At 39.4% G+C, this 27,664-nt stretch overlaps 1 protein-coding gene across 1 annotated transcript in view; it reads right to left on the bottom strand.

Moving 5' to 3' along the window:
• LOC104574800 (sucrase-isomaltase, intestinal) overlaps positions 1 to 27,664 on the bottom strand; it is a 57,793-nt gene that overhangs the window by 2,416 nt on the left and 27,713 nt on the right. Inside the window, exons 10-22 of the mRNA XM_088533258.1 lie at positions 23,332 to 23,445; positions 23,104 to 23,220; positions 22,936 to 23,020; positions 19,461 to 19,578; positions 16,286 to 16,454; positions 15,635 to 15,751; positions 12,874 to 13,022; positions 8,908 to 8,992; positions 6,559 to 6,615; positions 5,022 to 5,152; positions 4,675 to 4,763; positions 4,249 to 4,298; positions 977 to 1,135 (exon numbers count right to left, since the gene is read on the bottom strand). Coding sequence (XP_088389384.1) covers positions 977 to 1,135; positions 4,249 to 4,298; positions 4,675 to 4,763; positions 5,022 to 5,152; positions 6,559 to 6,615; positions 8,908 to 8,992; positions 12,874 to 13,022; positions 15,635 to 15,751; positions 16,286 to 16,454; positions 19,461 to 19,578; positions 22,936 to 23,020; positions 23,104 to 23,220; positions 23,332 to 23,445 — 1,440 coding nt within the window. The remainder of the gene's footprint in view (positions 1 to 976; positions 1,136 to 4,248; positions 4,299 to 4,674; positions 4,764 to 5,021; positions 5,153 to 6,558; positions 6,616 to 8,907; positions 8,993 to 12,873; positions 13,023 to 15,634; positions 15,752 to 16,285; positions 16,455 to 19,460; positions 19,579 to 22,935; positions 23,021 to 23,103; positions 23,221 to 23,331; positions 23,446 to 27,664) is intronic.

Genomic DNA, 27,664 nt, shown 5'->3' with positions numbered 1-27,664 from the left:
CTCTTTCCCCGTTGGCCATTCCCCATAAGTTTACTCACTTATCTGGTAATCTTGATAATTTGTTACATTAGCAACCCCAGTAAGCCTCTCACTATCTTTTGAGGACTTTCTCCCTAGGGTCATTGGCAGCACTCCCCTCTCACTGTCTGTAATGCCATTAGTTTCTCCTCTTGTTTGGATAATTTACCCTTGGGCTGAGGTTGGCTACTTTTCTTCTCCATTACCTGTGCTGTCCTGCCATCTCTCATGTTGTTATGCCAATAGTCTGACTTCAGGCCAGGGCTGCCTGTCTAGATGCACGCCTGACCATTACCCATTATTTTTAAGGTCATTTCTTAATCTAAGAGAGAATCTCTCTTCTCTTTATTTGCTTCTCTAGATGCTTATCTGGGACACTCAGGTTGGACAGACGGCTTCCCACTTTAAGACACTAAAACTGCAAATCTTGTGTCTTTGTTATCATAATTTCCTTAAGAAACATGAGCAAAGAATCACCTTCCTTTCTCTTGAAGATATGAAATGAAAGTCCTCACTAAAGTATCTTTCTTAGATCCATCCTTGCATGCTAAGTACATTGACTTGCAATAAAATATCTCCATTAATTCTTCTCTGTAGCTGCTAACTGACTTTGATAGGTTTTCCCATTTTATCAGAGTGATAATAATGCCTATAAACAGCTAATGTTTCTCAGTTTGTGGAGATAAGTCTTCTTTTCATTATTTTCTTCGTTTAAAGATTTGTATGAGTTGCTGACACTGAGTGAAAGTGCATATATGTTACTGCAATTATTATTACTTTCCTGTGACACTAATCCTGTAGCTCTTGCTGTTGCAATCTTTTTTTCCCTAAAACTCAGACTTTGTTCTAAGAAGGATTGGTGATAATTATACTTGGAAATGTATACTTGGATGAAAAACTGCTACTGTTGCCTGTTGACCATCCTCACTCCCTTAAGACTGCTGCTAATTCCTCTTACCCCGTTTGTCTGATAAGAGAATGTAGCTCCGTGGATGGCCCTTCCATTCAGAGCAACGGCATGAGGCCTCCGCTTCAGACCAAGGATGGTAACAGTGTTGTAGCTCAGAGAGTCAGCCCCGCGGTAGCCATTGTGAACTATTTCTGTCCTCAGTTTTCCCTAGGAAGAAAAAGTCAGAGAGAAAATTTTAGGATTATACTAACTCTTTGGAAGTGGCTTACTGCATACTATTACTGTTGTAGACTCATTTGTATTAACAAATATTTAGAATATCTGCTAACTTAAGCCTAAGAAAATAAAGGAGAAGGAATAGCTGACACAATAATTTTCACATGAGAAAGCCTTTGCACGTTGTTATAATCCAACAGACAGGAAATGTAATAGCACTTATAATTTTTATTTGGAATCTTCTTGGACATGTTTTTTCTACTTCTAATCAATGCAGATTTGTTTCTTATAGCCTTTTATAGGGTAGAGTGGCATCTGCAATGCCAAAATCTAGATACAGAGATTTAGTTAGTTGCCCTAAGGCAAATTTAATTAACATCTGTAACTAATGGCTTTAAAACATTAATGTCTTGCACAAACATAGGTTGCTAGATATTTGTCCCTATTTTAAGTATTGCATCTCCACAGCTCCTGGGAGAAATCCGTTACAAACATCTCCACATTAAAGACACTGAAGGAACATGGTATATTCAGAAAATTTTGTTAGATGTTTCATTTACTGTGTATCCTGTAGTTAAGGATGCACCAAGGGGACACACAAAGTCATTAAACAAATTCATTTATGCTGCCAGAGACAGTAATTCTCTACAAACAATGAAGAGGAATCACTGCATTTGTTATATGATCAAAGGTATTAAGAAAAGAAAGATGAATTACACTGCTCAGGAAATGATGAATTGCTATTCAATCATGACTTTTTAAAAATATGCCAAGGAGAAACCCACAAAGGAAACTTTTGCATAAATTAGCTCATGTTATTTCAGTGGTGCATGGTAGGGAGTGAAGTAGAAACTAGATCACATTTGCAACCTAAGATTGTGCTAAAATTGCTTACTTTAGGCATCCTCAGGATTTCTTCCTTTTCCACGTTTCTGAGCTGCAAAGTGATAGACTCTTGCTCTGATCCTATGTACTTCACCTTTTTTTTGGATTGCTTTTTTCTCTGAAAACTGGATGAGTTTTAGGAGGAGGGACTTGCTCTCAGATTACTCAGTTGCTGGGTGGTTAGCAAATTGCTTCAGCAGCCCCCATTTCCTTGGGCAAGTGTGATATTCGGGAATACATGTAGGCAAAAAGCAAGCTTTCCCATTACCATTCCTTCATTGCTATCTGAATGCAGTAGGCATGGCCCAAGTATTCCTAGCTTGTCTGCTGCTGCTGGGGCTGGAGGCAGAGATTGGAGTCTCCCTGATCATTCGTGAAGTATAGTTGATTTTATACATCAGGCTCACGTATTTTTCTAGACCAGGGATCTTGATGTATGGCTGCCTGACTTAGATCTCTCAATAGTTTTGTGTGCCGAAATGAAAGCGTCAAAACGATGTACAATACCTACTGCAGTGAGACAGTGTCTGAGAGTAGGCAGATTGAATTTTTCTCTTAAGTGCCTACACTAGTCTCAAATTCTTCTCTGTGCTTCCTGTTTTTAAAATTAAAATATAAATGAAAGGGTCTAACCCTGTAGTTGTCACCCACGCAAAACTCTATACCGGGTTCTGAGTAAATGCTGCAGTATCAGACCTTATAGCTATCAGTGAATCTCTTAGGGACAAAAATCTGTGTATTCTCCTAAAATCTGGTGAAAGTAAACCATTCATGCCTGATTTTTTAAGATTATAAAAATGCACAATACACCCTCATGCACAAACCCTCATACTATTTCTCATTCTATTTCTCATAGTTCTTTGTTTTTTGAGATTTTTTTCTTTATAAACACATAATAAATATTTTAGATTAGAATGCAGATTGGAATGCAGATAAGGACTTCAGTCATGGATTTCTAGGCAGAAATCAAATATGAGCAATAAGAACTGGAAGTGTCAGTGAATCGGCAATCTAATTTGTACAGATTAGAATTTAATATAAAACTAGATATTGTTTATTTGTAGTCTGTGCATAGCAATAGTAGTCTGCAAGCAGACTACAGAAATATGAAGTGATTTTTCTTCCTTTCTTCCCTTCTGTAGCTGAAGTATCATTTTTTGAAGAAGTTTTTTCTCAGTAAATCAAGAGGAAAAAAAAAAAAGAAATTTAAACACACAGCATTACTTCCAGGAAAATATCCCTCCAGTATATAAAAGTACATAATAACAGCCATCAGCTTACTATGACTTGCTGTCAATCCTAAACACATACATTCTAAGGGTAATATCACAGTAGGGATTAACATGATTTTACTCTTCAGAAGATTTTCTATAGGCTACTTTGGGACTTTTAGGAATACATAATATGAAAACCATGCCACAGTATTCAGTTATATCCTGAATATTTCTCACTAGATACTGGAAGTGTAGGTGAAATATGACCTGTATGGATTGCTGCAGTAGGTCAGGTATTTTTTCCACCAATTCACTCAACTTACTATCATATACTAGGTAAGCTTATATTAGATTTATTTTTTAGTATTTTTCTCAATTGAGTTTCTGTATTCAGCTTTCTCAGGAGATGTCTGCAAGGCGTGAGCTCGGGGTGAAAGACATTAGTGCACGGTCTGGGCTAATTTATTTCTGTGCTGCTTGTGGCATCTGACGAGCGTTGCAGCAGCTTGCTGAATCACTCTCTGGGATACCAGCCACGGAGCAACCTCAGTGAGGAAATACAAGCTAAAGGTAATTCACAGGACTGCTAAGTACAAGCTTCATGTGACAAAGTTAGAAAGTTGCTGGGATACCTTGAAGACAGGAACGCAGTCCTCTCCCACCCTTCAGACTAAAAGCGTTCACAGGACGAAGACGGGAAGGAAGCCCTTCATTCCCAGAAGGAGAAACTCGAGAAAATAGGACCCCTCAGGACTCAGAGTCATTTGGCACCTGAACCATTACTGAGGTACCACTGTGATACTCAATTAAGCGAATGCAAAACTGCAGCATCATAGTTTGATCATTTTGTAGCAGTCTGTAGATGACAACATTATGTAGTATACCAGTTTTAAGGACTGACTGCTGTGCTATAAGAAAAAAAGCTTTTCAGATAGAAAGCTAGATATCAGTACCTTAAAGTAACTTTACTACAATACAGTATGTGCTTTGTGTGTTGCTACTTACCTTTTTGAATGTGTATTTAGCCAAGAAGTAGATTCCATTTTCAATAGTATCTGTCAAAACACAGAGCAAGGTTGATTGATATTAAAACAGGCAGCAAAACCCAGAAGCAGTTCACATAAATTGTAGCAAGCAGCTAATATCAGACTAAAATGACCTGTGGGTTACTTAATAAGTTCCTTTACTCTTCAAATAATCACAGGGGAATAGAAAGCCAATCACTTCCCTTTCTGGCTGCCCAGCTGAGCCCAGTGTCACACCTTTCCCTTACGGCAGCGATGACTTCAAGAGCACTGCGATCATCTCTGTAACATCCAGCTTAAGGGCATTTCTCCAGCTATTGCTAGCAGAAGCCAATGCTCTGCAGCAAAGTTGGTCTGAAGGGAATCCTGTCCTTACCCTGCTTTATAGCAGGGGAACCAAACTTACCAATCGAATCGCCATCATCCCAGAAGAGTGACCCAGAAGCTTCTCCATGGTCATCCAGGGCAATAGTGAGCCCAAATGGGTTCAGACGGCTGTTGACAAAAGAGGTTTAAGGTCACAAAAAAGGACAGAAGAATGCCAGCCGTGCTCACCAATTTATTGGCTCTTGAATCTATTAGAAAAAATCTACCTTGCCTCAGTCCACTTTCATGCAAAATTTCTCTCTCAAGTGTTTGTAGGGACAAGTTTCCCCTTCTTTGGTGACCCTACCTATGATTTACCACACAGTCTGGGAGACAGCTGCCCACTAAACCCATCTGTATGGTGACTGACATGGAGAATTAAGGTACCTCCTAGTTGTTGTTGTGGCCGGTGCCTGTCTTGGCAGGATGTAGCCTCCGCGCAGGAACAGGGGGATCTTGCTCAATGGAGCATCGACAGTGGCGTAGTTCTTGAGCCAGGATGCTGGCACTCTATCGCCCTACCAGAAAAATCAATGTAGATTAAAAAAAACGGCAAATCCGGGCACTACAAATTGTCACCGTGAATGACTGAAAGAGAGACCAAGGGGCATATCTTCATCTCAGTCACACCAGTGAAAAGGCAAAGAAAAAAGTGGTTTTCAGGAGTGTTATTCCAATCCCTTTTTAAAATGCAGGCAGATCTAGCCCCTGCAGTTATGCATATGCATGAAGCTCAAACTATCATGAATGAAAGACAGCAAATCATCTTGAAAATGAGATCATTATTCAGTAGGCTGTGAAAAAAACTCATCAAGACACTAAGCAAAAAGCAAGAGAAACTTTTTCTTCCTCTTTTTATGCATATGGAAACTGTCACATTTCAGTTTAAGGTAAGTGATTCAGAATCATTCGGGAATGAAAACTGTAGATTTTCTTTTCATTAAAGGATAACTCTTCCTCTTTTAAAAAGGTATTACCACATGCAATGAGTGAAAATCTTATCTAGGTAGAGAACTAGCATAAATTCTACACATAACTCATATTTGGCTTAACCCCTCATAACCAGGTGGAGGTAAGACTTTACCTACTTTGTAGGTAGCAGAAAGGCTTTGTCTTCACCCAAAAAGGGACACGGGGCTTCCCTCACCTGCATCCAGCCCAGCAGTGCAGGGAGCTGAGGAGCAACCACGACAAGGGGAGGGAAAGGAGGTGGATCCTCTGACTGATCCTCTCAGGATCATCCAAGCTTCTTCTGTTCAAGCTAACATTGCTTTCACCCTACAGATTTCAGCAGAGTATAGTCAGGTCAGAACTGAGCACTCTTGGTAACCCAGCACTGGGGATGACATTTGAAAGATCAGAATTCACTGGCCCTCAGCCTAAAAAGGCTGGCATTTTTTTTTTTTTTTTCACTGAGCAGACTGCTCTGCATCTCACGGAGCCTTTTCTTGGAAGAAGTCTCATCTGTCTCTGTAAAACTGCCTTCCATAGTCGCTCTGTTACAAATGATGCATATGCAAAACTATGAGGACAAACTCTTTGCAGTACCTCATCAGGAGGACATACCAGCTTTCTGCCTCAGCTTTCATACAGGGCAGGGCATCATTACGGTAACTTAAGCATGCAAGAGGGCAAAAAAAAAGAAAGTAAGCTTGTCCATTTCCTGATTTTCTAGGCTGCTCTTGGAAATTCAGCACGCTGTCTTAGAGCTCTACATACCAAAAATAGAAAATAAAGTGCTACTGAAAGCTGGGTAATTTACTCTCTCAGCTAGCCGAGTGTACACTTTTTCTGCTCTAGATTTCTTAAACACAGATGCTGAAGTGAAAATAATGCTGAACACGGCTCAAAGTTATTTTGCTGGAATTGTCACATTTAAGATTATGTAAAAATGTGAGAAACCGTGGATTTTTATAATACATACTGTGTAGTAGTCAAACCATGGTGCTTCAGGGAAATACACCTCCACAGATCTTGCTCCCTGTAATTGTTATAAAATGATTAAAGTCTGCTTTCCTTTTGTATTTCTGATATTACATTAGCTTTATTATATTTGTGCATGGATATATGTATGTTCAATATTCTAACAACATCAAATCTTGGATATTAAGGCTGAGATATTATCATAGCAATGCACTATTGCTGCCTAATCTATAATGCTAAATAGATGACCATATCATATTTGTGTTATTTTTTTTTTTTTTTAATTAAACTGCACTTCCATGCAGTTAAATGAGTCGATGTTAGAGGACCATTTCAGTCTAGTGCATAACTCTGAGTCTTGCAAATGTAACTGTCTTAGGTGCCTCTAACATCTGAGCAACTGCACTGATGACAACAGCAGCTCTTGCAAGGCAGGACTTTACATGAGACAACAGAGTGGGCTGAAAGAGCAGCAGGAGACACTCCATCTCAGCTCCCCTTGCACAGTTCTCATTGCAGAGATAGGAAGAGAATAACATCTGGTGGGGAGCGTACAAAGATGTTTGCTTTCTTTGCAACAATGCAAAGCGTTATTCAAAACACATACTTGCATGATTACTATATTTTGGTTTACAGCATGCAGTTTATCATGTGGTTGCAGAGATAAAGTCACACTAAAGGCACTCTGAATTAATTACTGTGGAAAAGTTGGAATCTAAATATATTTACATTTTTTGTCCCAATAAGTTGCTATGTTTCCTCTTTTTTTTTTTTTTTCCTCATAAGGAGTTGCTTATTCTCACATACAGATTCATTTAGACTCCCGACATAGATGTTTGTTCCTTTGCAGAGTTTTGGTTTACCCCCAGAGAAAAGATGGGGTTTGAAAACAAGACGTAGAGGAGACAAGCCTGGCATTTTCCCACTTCTCCCTCTCCGGCAGAGAGCCATGGCTTTTCTTAGGCAAAGAGATTCCCAGAGGCCTTTAAAGCAAAATGTGATTTCCTATTCATAATATTAAACTGTGTTAAGACCATTTCAACAAGTCGAATGACTTTAAATCAATTAAGGGAACATTTAAATGACCAAGGTAATGGCAGTTTCTTGCAGATTACTTTGTAAATAACAAACAGGTAAAACATTATGTCTGAGCATACTGGCCCGTTATTTTCATTGAAACATCCAAAATCATGACATTATTGTGAAGATACATACATGCAGCTTTCAAGACTGCATTGTCTACAAAACAGGCCACATATTTCATACAGATATTTGAACACACAGGTCATGAAATATTTATATTCAATCCATGTATTTTTCTGATGACTGGGGAAATCTGTAGAAATCTGACAATTGGTGGTCAGTGGCTGCACGCTGGATCTAAGGCTAACTTACCATTTGACATTTTAGGGGTTTTTAAAGTATAATCTTAACCTATAAAAGAACTAAGAAACAGCTGATTCATCAACGCATGTGAAACTCCAGTTCACAGAATCACAGAATGGTTGAGGTTGGATGGGACCTCTAGAGATCATCTAGTCCAACCCCCCTGCTCCAGCAGGGACACCCAGAGCACATGGCACAGGGTGGCATCCAGGTGGGTTTGGAAGATCTCCAGAGAAGGAGACTCCACAGCCTCTCTGGGCAGCCTGTTCCAGGGCTCTGTCACCCTCACAGGAAAGAAGTTCTTCCTCACATGGAGATGGAACTGCCTGTGTTTCAACTTGTATCCATTACCCCTTGCCCTGTCACTGGCCACCGTGGAGAAGAGTCTGGCCTCATCCTCCCTACAATCATCCCTCAGGTACTTGAACATGTTGATCAAATCTCCTCTCAGTCTTCTCTTCTAATTAAAATGCAGGATCTGCTAAACTGAAAGAGCGTCTTGTCCTGCCTTCCGCAGTGTGCAGCACTAGATGTCTCTGGAAAGGTGGAACAGCAATACCCACATCTGCCCTGTCTAATTCTCATCAGATGCTTAACAATTAACAAAAAATACGGCAGCTATTCTGGCAGCACGTTGATGGCCAACAGCACCAGCCTATATCACCCGCAGGTGTTCCCAGCATCGTGAGGAACATCCAGCCTGTTTAAATCCATTAAGTGCTGGAAGAAGCGGGAAAAAACCATGCCCTTGTTTTCATCCTCCCACTTCAAAGCACTTGGCATCTCCATACTTTTGGTACAACTGAGGCTTTTCTTGACATCTGTCATACAGCTTCGATGGTGGCAGGAAGAGATAGGCAAATATCATCACACACACCCTGAATGTCATCCCTGAATGTCAAACCTGAGCACAGTTCATTTCTTTTCTTCTATCAGGATAACATTTTTTAATTACAGTACTTGCCTCTTGAAGAACTGGAGCAATCATAAAAGCAGATCCCCAAAGGAAGGCTGTATCTATGTCATGAGTCTGCTGATCAGAGGTAAATCTAGCATTGAAAGAGAGAAAAGCAATATTAATTCATATTTTTATAAAACCTAGAGAATATTTTGATATTACTCACTGCTACAAGAAATCTGCTTCTTTAATATATCCTCCAATAAAGCCAAATATTTTGCCTGGGTGAAGCAATGTTCAAAGCTGGATAGAGATCAAGAAATTAAATACGGTGACAACTATATACTGTAGCTCATGAAATGCTGTAGCTGGTTTCTTTGCAAAATAACTATGGTGGGGACAACAGGTAACTAAATTGCTGTCCAGCAGTTGGAGACCTCAGCCAGGGTATAGAAAAACACGCCAGAAAAGGCTGGCATGGGGCTGGTGAGAGGGCACGTGGGTCACATTAGGGGAGCAGGCTTCCAGCTTCTTGCCCCATCTGCAGATTCACATTCAAAATCCTTTGCAGGGCAAGCACAGAGGAATCCTCCTAGGCGTTGTACTTTGTAGCTGCCCATCCTAAATGGCATCATAAGCTTTCAGCCCATTTTATTCAACACATGAAGATCGTTTTGGATGCTGATCATGTCCTCCAGAGTGTTTACAAGCCCTTTTGCCTGGGGTCATCTGCCAGCTTAGGAAGTGCTTTCTGTCCCATTATGCGTCACTTAACAAAAATATTCAACACCATTAGGGGAAAAAGGATGAATCCTCCCTTCTCTCAGGAACTTCCATTCTTCTGGCATAAAATCCTTGAGAATTTAAATGGGCTTTCAATCATTTGTGATTCTATATCCTAGCAAATTCATCTGAATCACGATTTTCTAGGTGGCTTATTAGCTTCATTTTCTCAAGCCCTCCTAAAGCTAACATATATTATCCCTCCCTTCTTTCCTCCTGCTCCTCTACTCTCTTTACCATCCAATAGCTCCATGCCCTTGTCAAAGAAGGAAATTGGGCTTGTTTTTGACAATTTCTCACTGGCTGCTTTGTATTAATTTATTATTCTCTAAGGAGATGCAAATTATTTGTTTAATGATTTATTCTCAGTGTGTATTTAAATGAGGCTGCTCTGTACTTTGCCGGTGCCCCTCTTTGCAGAGGGGTTTCTGTTGCATTTTGGAGAGGGCAGAGCCCCTCCCTGGCAGCCCTGTGGCTTGTTCAGTGCCACAGCTTTCCTGTACCCAGACTGAGTAAGCCCAGGCTTACAGAAATTACACCAAATATGCAAAAAGTAAAATATGACAGTTAAGAACAACAACAAAAAGACATATTCTGTATTCCAATTTCTAAAATAATGCAAGTTTAGGGAAATAGATGGAAATCCAAATAAATGCTCTTGAAGGGATGCTCTGCTTGAAAGAAACCTTGATAGGGCTTCCTTTCCCCAAAATATTTTAAGTGGGTTTTCTTGTTTGCTAAAATACCTGGTCTTAAAGTTTTTGAAATATAATACATGAAGTTTTCTTGCCATTTCAACAAATCTTCAGTATTTTTAATTTAACTGTAATGAAATTACAAGGTTGTTACAATTTACGAGGTCATGGGAGATGTAGAGAGAACAAGCTGATCAAGAAATGATGAGAAAAGAAAAGTCGAGCGTCTCATTTGCACCTGGAAACAAGCAGTTAGCTGTCTAATTAAACACTGTTTTCTCTGGTAATTATAGCAACCAGGAGTACAGATTCAGCACACAAATGAACTTCCCCATTTTGAGAATGTAAGTCATTAAGCTCATCATATCTGTGATCTACAAAAGATGCTATATTTTATCTAAATGCTTTCTGTGCTATGCCTCTCTTCTCTTTGCTTGAGGTGATGGATTGCCACCTCAAGTGCATTTTGGATAGAGTTTCACTCAGTCAATGCCTCAGCATGAGACACCCAAAACACATCAAGGAATCTGCTGGCATGCAGTTACTGTGTGTTATTTGAAACTTGAAATCAAATGAAAAATTTGAAATAAAATGAAAGATTTGAAATAACCACATGAAATAGCTGTTGCCTGGGGCTTCCCTGTCTATATAGGAAAAGTTTTCACAGTGACATTTGTGAAGGAACAAGAGCTCTTCCTGAAAACCCATTGCAGTATTTTAGTTCTCTTTCTACTCCTTATGAGAAAGAGAAAAACTTGATGTAAATTTTTATCATCCGTATCCTTCAAACTGTTTCCCTTCTCTCATATCCACATTTCTATTTCTACTAGGATCTAGGTCACTTTCTTTAGTGGAGCTAATCCACTAGAGAAATAGCTATTGCTTAGAAATTGTATAAAATATTTATTAAGTAATAACAGCAACCAGAATTAAGCAATAACAGCAAGAAATATTTTGAAGCAATTTTAAGATTTAAGCAATTTAGCCACGGCAACATAAGCAAGTGACGTGGCCCACTAGGATGGCATCTGGCTAATAAAATAGTTGGTGCTGATCTCCTGATGTCTACACTAAAATGCATGCATTTTAGATATTTTATTGCTAATAATTCTAATCTGGTCCCACAGACCAAACTCCCATTAATGGCTGGAGAGCACCTTGTGCCTGACTTTGCCCTGGCAAAAGTTCAGCTACTGCATCTGAGACTGCTGTATGATCCAAATGAAAGCTTTGCAAAGCGGAGAAGATCAGGAAATTTGCTAATGTAGCTGTGCCTAAATAGACTACAAATGAACCATACTGGGCATGGAGAGAAACATAGCCTTGCTATCACTGAAGTCATTCTGTATTAGCAGAGATTAGCTAGCATTAACGCAAAAATGAACTCAATCATTTCAGATATTAACACGAATCTCATTAAGCAAAAATGCTGCTAAAATAAATACTTGAAATGGCATAAAATCCCTTGTAAGAAATGAGCACCTATGAAGCTTCCCCTAAATGTTACACAGTTAAATAAGGTAATGGAATATGAAGGGGAATTTTAAAATTAATCAGCTAGCTATTACACTGAGTAGGCAAAATAGATTTTATGCATATCCAATCCATATTACAGTGTTCTGCACTTTAGTTTAATCTCAGTTTAATTCGTAAAAAATGCCTTACCCTTTAAACAAAACGTTCTTAATCCAAAAGGGGAAAAGAACATTAAATAGTCAGAAGTCCGGGACACAGCCCATATCAATGAGACTAAATTGGGTTGGAGCTTTTGGGCAGTAGCCTTTTATATCTATTATTTGCACTCTTTTTGCTCAAGTCTTTGCATAAAGCCTACAGAAATAGAAGTTTTAGCAAAAGCAGGTAAAATGTTATTTAAAAGATGCTGGGAGAGAAACCAATCTTCTCTTTAATTCTTGCTTCTTCCAAAAAGAAAAAATTGTCTGTTCCAGAAATCTGAGGGTCATATTTTATAAGCTTATTTTTTTCAATCTGTATTTATTAATTTTATTTTTGCACCTGCTTCTACACTCAGACAACTCAATCTCTGTTTTCTTTATGCAATTTGTGGACACAGATGTAGGTTTCATAGACAGCATGCAGATGCAAGTGCTAAATTGGAAAATGCAAATGCTGTGGATGATTGGAAAATGGAGCCTGCTCTGTGTGAGCCCTTCTTGGTATTCAGCACCAGAATACAGATTTCATAGATTTAATTCCAATACAGAAAACACATATATATATGGCTCCTAATTTTAAAATAAATAAGGACTGCATATTTGCTTAAGAGAAGAGATTTTCAGAAATCTTATTACTTAGCTCTTTTTCTCATAAAAAACAAAGTTAGTCTATATTTTATTGAAAAGACATCGTATACATTCAAAGGATATTCTGCATTGTATATAAATAATTTGATCAGATCTCACAGTAAAACTGTTCATGTTAAGATAGACTATGCATAATATTACTAATACCAAATATCAGCTAGTTCATACACAGAGCCTGAAATGCTTTTGTGAGTAAAATATGACAAGAAAGAAAGAGACTCATAACTTACTCGTGCATCAGTGACCGTGCCACCGTGTTCCCATGAACATGAGACTCGTAGAATAAGGTGTACAAATACGGCAGCAGCGAGTATCTGATCCGGAGCGTGTCTCGAGATATCTCAGCAAACTCTGCTCCAAACACTGCTGGGTCTTGCTCCTGTTCATGGAAAGCTTTGATTTATATCAAGCATGATAAATATGCACTTCAAATTCAACAAATAATCTGGAAGTGACCTAAGGAAAGCTGCATAATCCTACAAAGTTGAATGATTATCCTGACATAATCTTACAAAGGTGGATGTTTGTATAAGAAAAAATACTACAACTTTCAGCTTGCAAATTGGTAAGATCCACGTCTGCTGTCATCACACTAATATTTGTATGAACCTTTTCAACCACCCCCAACTTCCCCTAACATTGTCACAATGAGGGCGCGGGGCATTGCCACTTGCATGCAGGCACAGACACTCTGTGTGTGTGGAAATCATTTTGTCTTTGAAGTGCCCAAGAAGGCGAAACACAAGAAAAAGAGAAGACTGATATTTCGCAAAACAAAGAGCAAAGTCTAATATTACTGGTCAGGAAGATAAAAGCCAATCTATTATAAAAGTAATGGTAAATTCATGGTTCCACTGAAGTCAGTTGGTTTGACTGAAGAGGCTGCAAGTCATGGGGAAAACATTTTGTGAGGATTAAGAAACCAGAATTCAACTTCTCATCTACATCCAGGCACTCTGGGACACGGCTGAGTACAAAGCATCAAGCAGGAGACACCAAGGCTCTGCAGCCCTTGATTTAATAATCAGACTGCTTATTGGGTCATTCTGATCTAATTTTAGGACAAATACAGCTCTCCCTTACAACAGGACATGGAGACCACAGCCCGGGGCTGGCTGATGCAAAAGTCCTATGTGTTCTTCAATCCCTCCCATCCAATCTTGAGGTTGAGTCAGCTACCAAGTGACACAGATCCCTTCTGCCTTCAGAAAATAAATAAATAAATAAATGCTTCCATAGTACTCACTTTTCTCATTAAAGTTGAAGGATATGTGAGGAATTCCAAGGATAATGAAACATAAAAGTAACAGAAGTAACAACACTTTCTACATTATCTAGTGTTTTTTGGACAAGAAAAGTATTAATTAAACCATTCAGGACCCAGCTGGATTAGGCAAAGTGGATATTTAAGATTTTATTTTAACATCAAACTTAATATTAATTAAATTCAATATTTAGTTTAAATTTCCCTCTTATTGCTTTTACATCAGAATTATTCAGTGATAAGTTTTGCTGCTGATTTTCAGCTTGGAAGCATCCATGTATTACTTCAAAAATTGTACTATCTTTTTATCCCTTTGGTTTTAACATTGTACAAATACTACTAAGTTCAGAAAAAAAATGGCCAGTCTTCTTAAGGGAGTCAGACAAAACACTTTGTTCATTTCTTTCAGTGAATACAATGTTTTAAATGGATTTAAGAGTAACCCAAACATATCTTCTTAACCCAAACATATCTTCTACTACCTCTGTCATTCACTCATGCTGAATTGTAGCTCCCCTCAAGAAGACCAACTGCTCTTTATCTGCTTAGTTATGCTTATTAAATTGTGCATAGGTGATTAATATCCACTCACTTGGTCAGGTCCTATTTGTATGCCCAAAGGGCCAAGCAAACCTACATAAATAAGACATCTCTAATTTTAGTGAACACAGTCAAATGCAAAATATTTATCAATGACAGCAGCTAATGCCTCACAGATATGTCTTCTGCAAAAAAGAAATACCAGCATATTTCAGGTTTTATTTCAGACTACAGGATAAATTCTGACCCTCTTAATGCCAATGCTATAGCTTGTAGTTCAAACATTTGCCCAGTTTCTGAATTTACATTCTAATTTCATGCAGAGAAAAAGGTCTTCTGGGGTAGTGTAAATGTTGCCATCTCTCTGATAACCCGACCTCAAAGAAAAGTGAAAGTTAGCTAATGAACTGAGCATTGCACAGGTGAGTTTGCAAAAGAAAAAAAAGTTATTGAACCAGTAGAACCATTTCTGCGTGACTGCAGCCAAACACTGCACTCACGAAGGCTGAAAGACCTTCAGATTTCATTGTTAGAAACAATGGGACATTTTTCTCTGTCTGAGATGAATCTCAGAATTACTTCATGGTGAGCTGAAGTCAAGGCATAGATCTGAATGGAGACCACATGTTTTTCATCCATCTCCTGGGATCAGAAGCTTTTTTAAGTTTTTGCTTCTCCTTGGTTGGTGCTACTGCCAGCTGTCCTTGGCATTCTCAGAGTCTTGTCTCAGGTTTCTAACTGGCATGTTTGCCTGAAACCTGCTTTTAAATAGCAAAGATGGTGTATAATGCTATCTCTCCTCCTGGTTGTAACACATATTAAAGCTACAGAAGTAATGAAACAAAAATTGAAGTTAGGAAGGGAATAAGAAAGTGGCATGATTCTTATCAACAGCCTCAACAGACCATTTTCTGTCGTTCAAAATACACAGCACTCATTTCTACATGGCTTTCAGATGTTAGAAACTATGTATTTTTCAGAGTTCCTATTCAATCTTTACATTATGGATGGTGAAAGTTAGACCTTGCTGTGAAATTCCTGCTTAAAACACTCCCTCTTAAAGCATTCCTTTTCACCCACTCAAGCTCACCTGAGAAAGCCAAGCTGGTTTCTAAGAGTGTAACACAAATCACTATCATCAATACTGTAACCATAGGCTACAGCTTTGTGTAACTGTATTTACTTACACTGTTTTTCTCTGCATTGTGGTTTCTGGAAAATGGATAGAAAGAGCCAAGTTGCATCCAGCGCAAGCAGAGTTCATAGGTAGTGTTATAGTTAAACCCACAGATATCAGCACCAATCTGAAGAAAAAATACCATTGGATAAGTATGCTTGTCACTAAGAGCCAGACATGAGAAATTGCAGAGGCTTATTAATAAAATCACTTTAGGAAAGAGATTCTTATTGCTGACAACTTTATAAGAATGCTCTGTAATGTAATGATAGGAATTTTGCAGGGACTTATATTTCACTAGCTTATTGGGCTTTAGAATCACTGTGAAAGCTCTGATTGTATTTGAACAATTTTACCGTTTCTCTAGCCCAGATTGCAAAACTAGAAATACAGAAAGGGACCTCCATGACAAAACATATTAAAGACATCTGCTTTGGGTAACAAACACTTATTTAATCTGAATCTAACACTGCTATTTTTGTTTCTGTTTAGCTAGCTGTGATTGATGGCATTTAGCTTTTTTTTCAAATCTGCAGTTCCTAGTGCTATGTAGAGCTGTGACCACTGGCTGTCTCAAACTGCCTATTTCAGAATACATACGAGTTAATTTGAAGCAATATTGCGTATTGGCCAGCAATTGCCCGAAGGGCTTTAGACTTACAAAGGGAATCCCAAAGAGGTTAAATTCCAGAATTCCAATGATTGACTGGTGCAGGTCTTCCCACTCTGAAAAGTTGTCACCGAGCCAGTGACCCCCGTGTTTCCCACTTCCAACGAACGTAGATCGACTTAAGACAAACGCTCGCTTTCCAGTAGCTTTCTGGGTAACACTGGGGGAAAAAAAATAGCAACAAGACCATTAAAGAGAGGGACCAGTAACCCAAGAAAGGCCACATCATAAGTTTGAGACTTCAGACACAATTTTCCTGGTGTTATTTTTGCAACAATTATTGCTGTCATCCATAGTCACCCTGAGCTATGTAGAAACAGAACAAGACTGCAAGTAATGGAAAGTTTTATTCTCAAACATAGAGTGAGTAAGAGTTTTTATGTAAAAAATCCTAAAATCTGCTGATTTATTAAAAAGTGTGTTTCAGGTATTTTTAGGCTTTCTAAAAACTAATTTGCACTTAATTTATTCCTTTCTGTATTAGCACATTTAATTTAGTGTTCTCCTGTTTCCTAAAAACAAGTACAACATATAATTCTTGTCAGCATGGGATATTTTTGGAGCTATATATAGGGAAATAAAGTCTTAATATCTGGTATTAGAGTTTAAAAAGTTAAAAATGAAGTTAAATAAGAGGTGTCAAATCAATTTAGAATGCAAAAACATTATTCAAAACGTCACCCATCCTTTTAGGATTTCTCTGATCTTCTGTCATCTTTTGGTATATGAAGTTTCTTTTCAGACTTGGTGGTGTAATGAATTTTTCTTTGCATTTTGAAAATAATGTAACACTGCCAATAAATAGAAGAAACAGAATATGTCTTACTGACAAATTTATTACAGATTTTCTCAACATAGGATGATCTTCATATAAGTTTACATATTATAATGCTCTATTTAAGTATCCAAGATTCAGCTAAAACATTGCCTGTCAGGCAATTCAGGATCTGAATACCAACCAGAAAACATCAGGAGCTCCAATTCTATCCCGCTTCAGTAAGATCTGAGCAGCCAAACCATCTAGGTTCTCTACAAAATCCTAGCCTGAAATATTAATCACATTTTTCATCACCCACCTCCTGTCTCTCAGCCTTACCAAGAAGGGTTCAAGACCTCTTTCCTCCATATTCTCAATAATCAATACTTAGGGTTAGCTCTGTAACAGCATAGAGCCTTTAAAACACTTCAACATTTGTCTGCAAGGCAAAGAAACCCACCTGCTTTCATATAGGTTGACAGTAAGCTCATTGCCCACATCTGGCCAGAGGTCCACTTCCCAAAATGCAGCGAAACCTGTGTTTGGTTGTGTGTTGTAGGAGACCATGTGGCCCTATAAGGACCATGTGAGGTCCCTTTTCCTTCTAGAAATGGTGTTTGGGAGCACTGTGGGGACGGAAATGTCTTATCGTTGAACCTTTTCCTCAGTGTCCTGTGTGAGTCCTCTCCTCTGGCCAGGCAGCACGAACATTTGACTCCATTTGCAAATGCAGGTGCTCACAAGGGCAACATTGGAAAACTATGATCCAGAGCTGCTAAAACAATTTGTAGCAAAAAATATATATTGAATAACTTTTAGTCTATTGTGTATCATTGCTGATGGTATTTTCAAATCTATTTGTTGATTGAAATTATTTGCAGAATCTCACATGTGCATAGTTCTTGGCCTTATGCTCTGCACAAGCTGATTGTTGCTGGTTTCCTGTAGCCCAGTCCTCACCACTTGACTGCATACATGGGTCAGATGACACATTTTCTATTCCCTGGCTGCATTAGCATAATTCTTCAAATTGTTAAATTGCCTTTTATGCGATTATGAACTTGTCATTCATTTTCAGCCAATATCCTGCAATTGATGCTGGTTCGCTAAATATTCCTGCCAATAATTTCATTTACTGTATTATTTGCAAAGATCAAATGCAGAAAGGGTATACAAACAACCTTGCAAAGAAACGTGTTTGAGAAAACTAAATGAACACACATGAAAAAAATCTCCACGGAAACGTCCCCACAAGTCAGTGCCCCAGGAGTGGATAGGAAAGATCAACTGCCTTGGCGGGAGCTGTTGAACCTGAAAAGAGCCAGTCCATGTAGCCTGAAGACCAGGGCCAATTGTCACCTTGCCCTCCAAGTGCGACCTTGGGATTATTGCACTGGTGCTGTGGCATTGGAAAACTCACCTTTAGCTCTTGGCTTAGGCCCTAGCCAGGCTAGTGGCCAGAGAGTTTTGGAGGTGAGAGACCTTTCGGCTCCTGCTCTTGAAAGCCAGGCTGCACTCCAGCCAGATGTTCAAGCATCGGCAAGCTGCTCTGTACCCAAGTTTTCCTTGCTCCAGCCTTAGCATATAGAATGCAAGTGTATCAACACCTTAAGTAGGTGCACGTGGCCTCATCCTCTGGGTACTAGCATGCTGCAGCAAGCAGAAGGCAGTGTGACATGCTAGAATTAGCTAGCACAAGGACCCCTGCTTTGGCGCTTTCATCGAGCTATTAAACATATCTATGTTTTGGCTCAGGCTCTGCTGGAAAAGGCATGATTTACCCATCGGATTTAATCAAGTTGCCAGACTGGCTTCACAGCAGCAGAGCCTGTTCAAGCAGGCTAGTTTGGAGGGCTCCCTGGCTGCAAAATGACAGTTTTACAGTAACCGGCAGCAAGGGCACCTGGTCCCCCAGGCCCGGCAGAGCCCCAGGCCAAACCGCAGTGTGGTGTCTGCCAACAACCTGCAGCAGTTCTGGAGCATCCGTGGGGAGTAGGGCGGTTCAGGTCCTTCACCTCCAGGAATACAGACTCCCTGGCTTGGACCATGATAACAAAGTCACAGAGGAATGCCCCTGATGGCACGAGGAATAGCTGTGCCCCACGTACATGTGAGCAGCCCCAACAAAAGGCACCAAACACCTTGCTGTGGTCCTACATAAGCCACCGTGGAAGAATTAGGTGCTGTAAGGGCACCTTGATTTTAGCCAAGTAGCATAAATTGAGAAGAAATCTGTTTCTTCTGCCACAGTTCTATTTTCTTGAAGTTATTCTACTAAACAACACAGAAAAAATGAAGTATGTGGTTGTTCCATATTTGATGTTATTCCTGATATCCCATATAATGTCAGCTGCTTTAAAATACATTTCAATAACCTGAAATCTGCTTAGAAATGCTTAGAAATCTTACTGGAAAGTCGGTGCGGTCTGTGACCAGCCAAAGAGAGAGTGTGTGTTATACTGGTCTCCCAGGTACGTCTTGGAATCAGGACACAAGGTCTTCTCAGCCAGGGCACGATCAGAAATGCCTGAGAACAATATGGAACATTGCAAAATTATATACGTTGCAGTACAAATCTCTTCCTATTTCTACTAAGTGAGGAGGGAAATCATCAAAAGGTTTCTAAAGAGGAGAAGCTGGAGAACGACAGTATATATACTGATTACAGGCTGATAAGTAGCAACAAATGCCCTCTCTCAGACAAGCACATATTTGCTCAGGAGAGTGAGAGAACAGAGTAAATAATACTAAAGAATTTCATTTTTTTTTTGCCCAATAAACCAGAATATCTGTACTGGTATCTTATATTCAAAAAGTAAGAGTCAGAAAGAAAAATACTAAATTATGGAGCTAAGAATATTCCTACACATTCTTTTCCCTAATGACAAATTTTTCTTAACAGCTAAGTCATGTCAAGAAGGTAAAAAAACAAAACAAGCCAGCAGAAATTGAGGCGCTCAGGGAACTCGCATAGCAGAGCGCGGCCAGGAGCCCCGGCTCGGCACGTCGCGGAGCTGCAATTAGGCAGCAGGGTTTGGGAGAGCTTCACAGGCACAACGGAGATCACTCCGCACTCCAGCCTCGCTCCACTCTTCCCCGAGGCAGCTCAGCCAGGAACAGGCAGCAGGGCTAATGGCTTGGCCCTGAGCAGCATTGAGGGGGTGGAAAAGTGTCGCATGCAGCCGTCCATGGGCTGTCATCTGCTCCAGCCCTGTACGCCGGGCGAAAGGGAGCAAGGACAGATGTAACAGGCATAGTCATCCATGGACGGGTCATGCAGTAACCCCTCCAGGAGCTGCACAGGCGGTGGGGACAGCGGTAGCCTCTCGCCTTCAGCAAAGGTCAGCGCAGCCCTCAGGCCTCCTGACAGCACCGATTTAGCCAAGCCAAGAGGAAGCAACAGGAGCCACAAATCGGCTGCACAGAGGCTGCCTCGTCTTTGATGCCGCATTAAGGAGACACTGGCAGAACCCGTTCAGGGCAGAAAATGTGATTCCCATCCTCAGCATGCAACCTCCCTGAAAATGCTACATGAAATTCAGCAGAAATTGACCAAGTCTGAGGTTCGGCTTATACAATGTGTTCATTTTTAGAGAAGGAGTTGAAAATGTTATAAAATCCTCTTCAAAAAAAATAAAAATAAAAAAGGAAGGTGGGCTCATGAATATTTTCCTTTTGAATGCTTAATTAGGTGCACGCTCTATTGAAAATATTTCTCTGTGAGCAAGCAATCTCAATGCCTAATTGCACTGTACTCTGTTTGCAGTTCATTACTACAAAGTGCATTTCTCGGTACCTGAAACCTTATTAGCATGCCTGCCACCAAAGCTGGAATCCTCCTGCTTGCATCTTTAGACACAAAGACTCCAGTGTGGCTGATCTGCATCTGAAATAACTTAATTTACAGGCAATTTCCAAGTAACTGTGACTGACATATCGGTGGTTATAGCTTTGAGGAAGACACTAAGCTTCTGTGGAAAGTTAAATTTAATGCCCCAGTGACACTTAATTATTAGCCCAATAAAATTAAGGTGGAATATAAAAGAAAATACTGTCAAATATGAATCATATTTTCATGCTTTCATGTTTATTCTGCCTCAGTAGCACTGCTTATTTTACAATTGCATGTTAATCTTCAGTACAAAGTGTACTATAGAAAATTGATTTGAAGGACATTTGTTTTTAGAAGTTTAAACCACAGGTTTGAGTAATTGTGGTCATGATTTAGATGGGGAGGCTGAAGGCTACATTGCCAGAAAGCCTAAGCACTGAAAGTGGGACTTGCACAGACTCAGACACTTCGACAACTTGTCGAATCCTCCAAATCCTGTCGATCCCAGAAAACCCCTAGCACCCTGTTGGACTGAGCAGCTTAGCTCCTACATCATGACTGTGCTGGTGAAGGGCCTCAGATGGGCCAGGGCAAGTGGAACATAACAAAAAGCCCTTGAGCACTCAGTAAAAACTGATCTCCTTGCATCTTTTGGAAGAAATGCATTAGACTCCTGTCTGCAACACTGTGGGTCATGAGCAAAAGCAAGTGCATCATTTCTAAAGAAGGACAAGTCAGAGAAATTTTGCTCAAAACACACCCCATTCTTCAAATCCCTCACTGTCCTTACACATCATGCTGATATCTAGGTCCCTAAGTCCAATTCCTCTAATGGTGGTTCAGCATTAGGGGCCACAGAGCTCAGCTACATAGCTCTGAAGTTTCCTTCTGAGTCCAGCCCTCACTCCTTCATTTGAGGGGGTGAAGGGATCTCTTTGGTCATTGGCCCCATGCTGTTTTTGGAGCTCTGAATGCTAACAAAAATGCTAACAACTTATGGAAAAGCTGAAAATGTCCCACCAGTGCCTGGACTTGGGTCAATGACAATTTGATCAAGACCCACAGGACCAGTACGTTGGTACAGAGCAGTTGTGATCAACAGTTCTCTCACAAAGAGACCAAACACCAAAAACAAAATTAAAATCTGTTTCTGCTTTCAATAATTTACATTCCTTCAATAATTTCATGTTGTGTTTTTGTTTCTCTTCTATTCAGTGTGAAGAGAAATGAAATTTTAATAAATAAAATGAAGAATTCACATGACAGTGCAACAGCCTGAAGGGAAAAAAGCATTTTCAATGCTTCACTGTCAATAACTCATCTTTGCATCAACTTCCTGCTGCATATTAGTCTTGCTAGAGCAGCAGGGTTTTCTTGGGGAAATGTCAGCTGAATCTATCGCCAGGAGCACTAGCAGTGACTGCAAGTATTCAGAGCTCCCTGGGAGGGGAATAGGTTTGACATTAACTCACTCAGCTACTGTAGGAGATTCTCACCTGACCATTCCTATCAGTCTCCTATAGTCTTGAGACTTTTAAAACACATTTACTATAATCTACTTTTAACATATAAATTACTTCTTAGGAAGATAAAAAGATATAAAATTAAAGTATTCTCAGGAAGATGCAACCTTCCTTTCATTGGATAGTGAAAATAACAGAGACTGCCCTGGCAGTCCATAAATTTGTCTGACTAGACAGATGTTCTGACCAGAACAGCTGTCTTGGCCTGTCTTTAGAAATATAGAGAGATGCCACATCCATGAACATCACAGCTTGTCCCAAAGCCCCTTGCCAGCTGCACTTTACTCTGGGGCAGACCTGTGGCTCAGAGAACAGCAGGAAAGACCATTTCTCCAGCCCTGTTGCAACGGGCCCCCTCACCAGCAGAAGAAAGTTTTATCATGTTTGATACTCCACCCAAGCCGAGAGAGCCAAGCCCTGAATTATCATATAGATAGAAAATGAAAGCTTTTTTTTTTCTTCTTTTTTTTTTCCTGGGAAATAACCTACCTGCCTTTAAGAAAAAGATTTTCAAGTTAACTGTACTTACTAGGAATGTAAGGAGGGTTATTGATCTCATTATCAGCACATCCGGGATACTGGCCTCTTTCAAAATTGGATGGTTCATTCATATCCTTTAATAAAGAATTAGAAACATGTCAAAAGCTGAATTTTCTGTTTTTTTAAAAGAAGGGAAGGCAAGTATACTTAAACATACAATCCAGATCCCATCGTAGTCAAGGACATCCTTCAGCTCCAAACACAACTGAGTCCACCACTCAACTGTCCTGGGGTTAGTGTAGTCAGGAAACACAGAATATCCATCAGGCCAAGCCTAGAGTTTAAGGGTATAAACATCTAATTACCTTCTCATTTCTATTATACAATGTGTTCAGCACTTGAAACAACACTGATGTAAATTTTTAAGTGAATTTAATACACCAACCTTTCCAACAGCAGGAGTTACACCATCGGAATTATTCACCCAAACTCCCATTTCTTCTCCAAGATCATAAGGCCTGTAAGTACCTGGTGCTTCATCCTTACTTATGAAAGGATCCTGAAAACAGTGATCATATTTCCATTATCAAAATATCAAGGGAAACAGCTGTTTTTCTGTTTGCCTATTTGAGAACAATTTGGATGATGCTTTTAATGTAGATTGTAATAGTACTGGAAAAAAAACAGCATTAAAATTTAATAAGAGTTGATTGTACACTATAATATAGGAAAAGTCATTAAAGATGCGTTGTGAGTATTTCTTGGAAAAGGCAAATTTAAGTGAAATTATTAAAAAGTCTCATGTTCATTTTTATGAGGTTTTCTACATTAAACTGACTTTAAAGAAGCAGTAGATTTCATTCTCTCTCTTCCAAAGTTATCCCTTGGCAGAAGGACTGGCCAGGCCTGTGCATCCCACACTTCTCTGGGTCTGAATTTCTTTCGAAAGTAGCTTCATTTCAACCTCCTCAGTTTAACCAGCTAGATTTTGCAGTATCGGAAACGTCTCCAAGAGCTTGAAGGCGGGACATGGATATGCTCCTGGACAGCAACCACCTGCCATTGCTCCTTCCAGCTTCCTAGTACTGCAACCATCATCCACCCAGGATGCCCATGGGCTTGCTCAATGGGAGTGTCCTGGGCTCTCGGGGAAGGTGGTGGCCTACGATGCCATAAACAATTAATGAGAATACCTAGAGACACCAGGAAAGAAGAGAGGATATTCAGCTGTGCTTAGCATCCGACTGGGAGCAAAAGCACGCGCCGTGGTATGTCCCCAAGTGACAGCAGCTCCATGTTATTTAGAACATGGAAGATTGTAACCACTTCAGATGAAGCGATTTCTTTACTTTGCTTTTATAAAACGCAATTCCCTCAGGTTTTGCTTAAGGCAGAAAAGCTTTCAGTTATGAAGCACAGGAGAGAAAAAAAAACACTGACACAATTCTTTAATTCACTTAGAGCTTGTATAATAATTTAAGAGAATTTCAATTAAGAGGTAATATAAATTTAATCCCTAAACTTTTAAGAACAAAAAATATCAGGCCCAAAGATAATCTTTAAGGGCTCTCACTAAAGCCCATTTTAATACTTAAAGTAATTACCTGGTTTACTTATAAACCCTCTGAAAACACCAGAGCAACAGCTCTGGCAAGGCAAGTGTATTATTCCATGCATAAAAAAGTCCTTGCTAAATCCCTACCTTAAATACAAAAATCAGTTCAGCTATAACCATGTAGCTGCAATATCCCCTCTGTAATTAAGGAGTAGAATGTCCATTACCTGTTTAACTTGTTGAATAGTTCAACTTAGAAAAAGAGAAAACTGTCCACCTGCAATAATTATCTTATAATCGTGGAAAAGATGGTTCTCAAGGGACATGAAAACTGGAAGAAGTCAACGTAATTAGCTGCTACTAATCTAAACTTCTGGTTTCCTTCAGCTGAAAGGTTATTCTGATACCTAAATCTAATACATTATGCAGTGTTAGCATCACCCTAAAGAGAACAAAACCCTTCCAGTCCTAGTTTTGCATCCCCTTGTTGTCTGTGGAAGATTCTCTGTGAACTCTTTCCTCAATCACGTTGAGCAGCTGTTGGAGAGGCGGTGCTGAGCGTCCTTACCTCCAGCTGACTGCCCTGAAAGTGAGAGCACCCAGATGGTCTCCAAATCAGCCCACTTCCACCCAAAGAGTTCTTGGTACACATACGTAAAAATCTTTCTCTGGAGTTTTAGCCTCTGCAACTCACAGAGCTGGAGTGCAAAATGTTAAAGTTATTAAGCATTATTTTGAATCATGAGCATGTTACTACTGAATTTTCTTAAGTAATTTGTCACTCATTTCATTCCTAGCTGTTTCTAATTTTAGTGTGATTAAATGGAAGGTATACAAGTTCTTTCTTTAAAGCTCCTTTTCAGCAACAATGTTTATCGCTTTACATTGTAGTCATTGTCACTTTTAGAACTTCTTTCTTTGTTTCTAAACAAAGCATTTATTCTGAGTCAGAGTCTAAGTCACAGTGGAAGCATGAACAGGATTTAGCAGAATGATGATGACTGAGTGCTGATATCATCAGATGAAATTTCCTTTAAATGGAGGTGGTCTCTGGAGGAGGTAAGGAGAGAGGAGTGTTGAGGGACAATGTTTGGAGACTGTGGCAATGAGGCCACAGGCATGGAGGTGTCTCCGCACCTGATGCGGGTGCAGGGACTAGGCTCCTTGGTGTCCACTCCTGGTGTCCCACCAGCAACCCTAGCAGTGGTGCCACAGCTGAGGGCAGGGTCCCAGCTTGGCAGATCACCATCTCCTGGTGTCAATATTGCTGCTTCTGGGGATCAACATTTTGCTTCTGGTCATAGTGGTATGACATGCTGCGGCACACCAAGCAGAGGACTGAATCTGTCTCCCTCAAATCTGCTTACAAGAAGATTTACATGATGTTGAGTGACTGAAATTAGACAACATTTCCTGAAATCATCATGAGGGAGAAAACAATCTGATGCACTTGGAGAGTGCAGTCATTATTATCCCTACCCAAAAGGAAGGAATCTAAATGGATTTTTTTTTCTTTTTTTTTGTTATCAAACAGAATCATGCTTGCCTTGATTGCAGTTAGCATGGCTTTGCTCTAACTTTGTAACGAAACTCTTTATACAGTATTCCAGCTCCTGAATCAATTTATGAGAATAATTTGCATCCTTAAAGAAGGCTAACAATTAAAATTTGAGAGAAATATCAGTAATTTAAATAAAACAAGCATGAAAACTTCACTGTCTATCCTTCCCATTAGCTTGTCAAAAACATAGGACAAACTCGATCAACTTTTGTTCTTCTTTAAAACTTATCCAAAATGCTAGAGCTGAACGCAGTGCTTAGTAATATGGAGGAAAAAAAGAGATTCCTACGAGCTTATTATATGAATGAAGAACTGTTAATTCCTTGTATTTGCCTAAGTATTGGATTTAGATTTATAATAACAACAAATCCTTGCACTGATATAGCACGCTCCATGTGAGAACCTGGGAATGCTTTAAAAATATTGTTGGAGTTAAACTCACATTATATCTCAAATAAGCATATGCAATAATATTTCACTCTTCTCACACCTTTTCACTAAGAAAATTGAGACTCAGAAAGGGATTATGTCAAATAGCTTAGGAACACATATTTGTCGTTGTTATAACCTAACTAACCATAGCATTGGTTAGAAAGCAAAATGTTGAAAATATGTTTAATTCTGAGCCCTGACAGGGCACAATATTGCAAAGGATAAAGCTCAGATGTCCTGACTTAGTGATGCTGTCACCAAAAGGACTACTGCCCTTCTTCGGGTATCTATCTTATGAATGTCAATTGGCAGTGTCCAAATGTGCTGAAAAAGAGGTGACTATCATGCAGTTATTGATGAACAAGCATGCACACAAAGAGAGCTACGGTGAACTCACAGTATTTTACTCTTATATTCATGACTTTCAAGTCTTTTTTTTAAGGTGTAAGCAAGCAGGTGATTTTTGACACTAGCACTCTCCAGCAGATTAGAACAGTTTTGAGAGGTATTCAGTAGGCAGGGAGCCCAAATTGCATAATACTTGGAAATGCTCAGTCCTGACTGTGCATGTGCTCATCTATAGCATGCTTAGCTGTTTACAGGGATGTATGGTCATACTTTTGGACTATTTTTTTTTGTTTTGAAGTTGCTCTCCATCAGCATGACCTAGTAATCTGTCACTGTTCAGACACCTTCCTGGGAGCGCACTGCTGGATACTGTTTTCACTGCTCACCCTGGAATAATTCATGATTCACAGAGGCAAAAGTAGTGGGTCTTTCATGGGAACATACCTTAGGGAACGAATTGCTGGAAAACAGTGTTCATTATATAGGCTGCTATTTCCATTAGCAATGCATAATTGATTGCTTGGGCTATATGGGTTTGTTTGAAAACAGTGAATGCAGTTATAGTGCAATAAGGTAAAGGAGAGGCTATTAATAAACACAGAGCAGGTACACTTAATTAAACTACAAAAAAAAAAAAAAAAAGAAAAATATAAAGCATCCTACCCAACTGATGAAAAGCAAACCTAATAATGTTATTTAGAGAAGAAAACTAATAGTATCCACAGTCTGACTAACACAACCTTAGTAATATGTAAAAGTTTGCAAGAAATTTTAGAAAAAAAAATAAGGACAAGGAAATAATTCTATCTATTTGACAAAATTAAGTGATTTTTAGATAAGGAAACTTGCACAGCAATCGGTTGTCTCGACTTCCGTAAACAA

This window comes from Tinamus guttatus, unplaced genomic scaffold (genome assembly GCF_059628265.1).
Source record: "Tinamus guttatus ecotype Peru unplaced genomic scaffold, ASM5962826v1 Tinamus_guttatus_pri_ptg000489l, whole genome shotgun sequence".
NCBI lineage: Eukaryota > Metazoa > Chordata > Aves > Tinamiformes > Tinamidae > Tinamus > Tinamus guttatus.
This window is presented reverse-complemented; position numbering and strand designations above follow the sequence as displayed.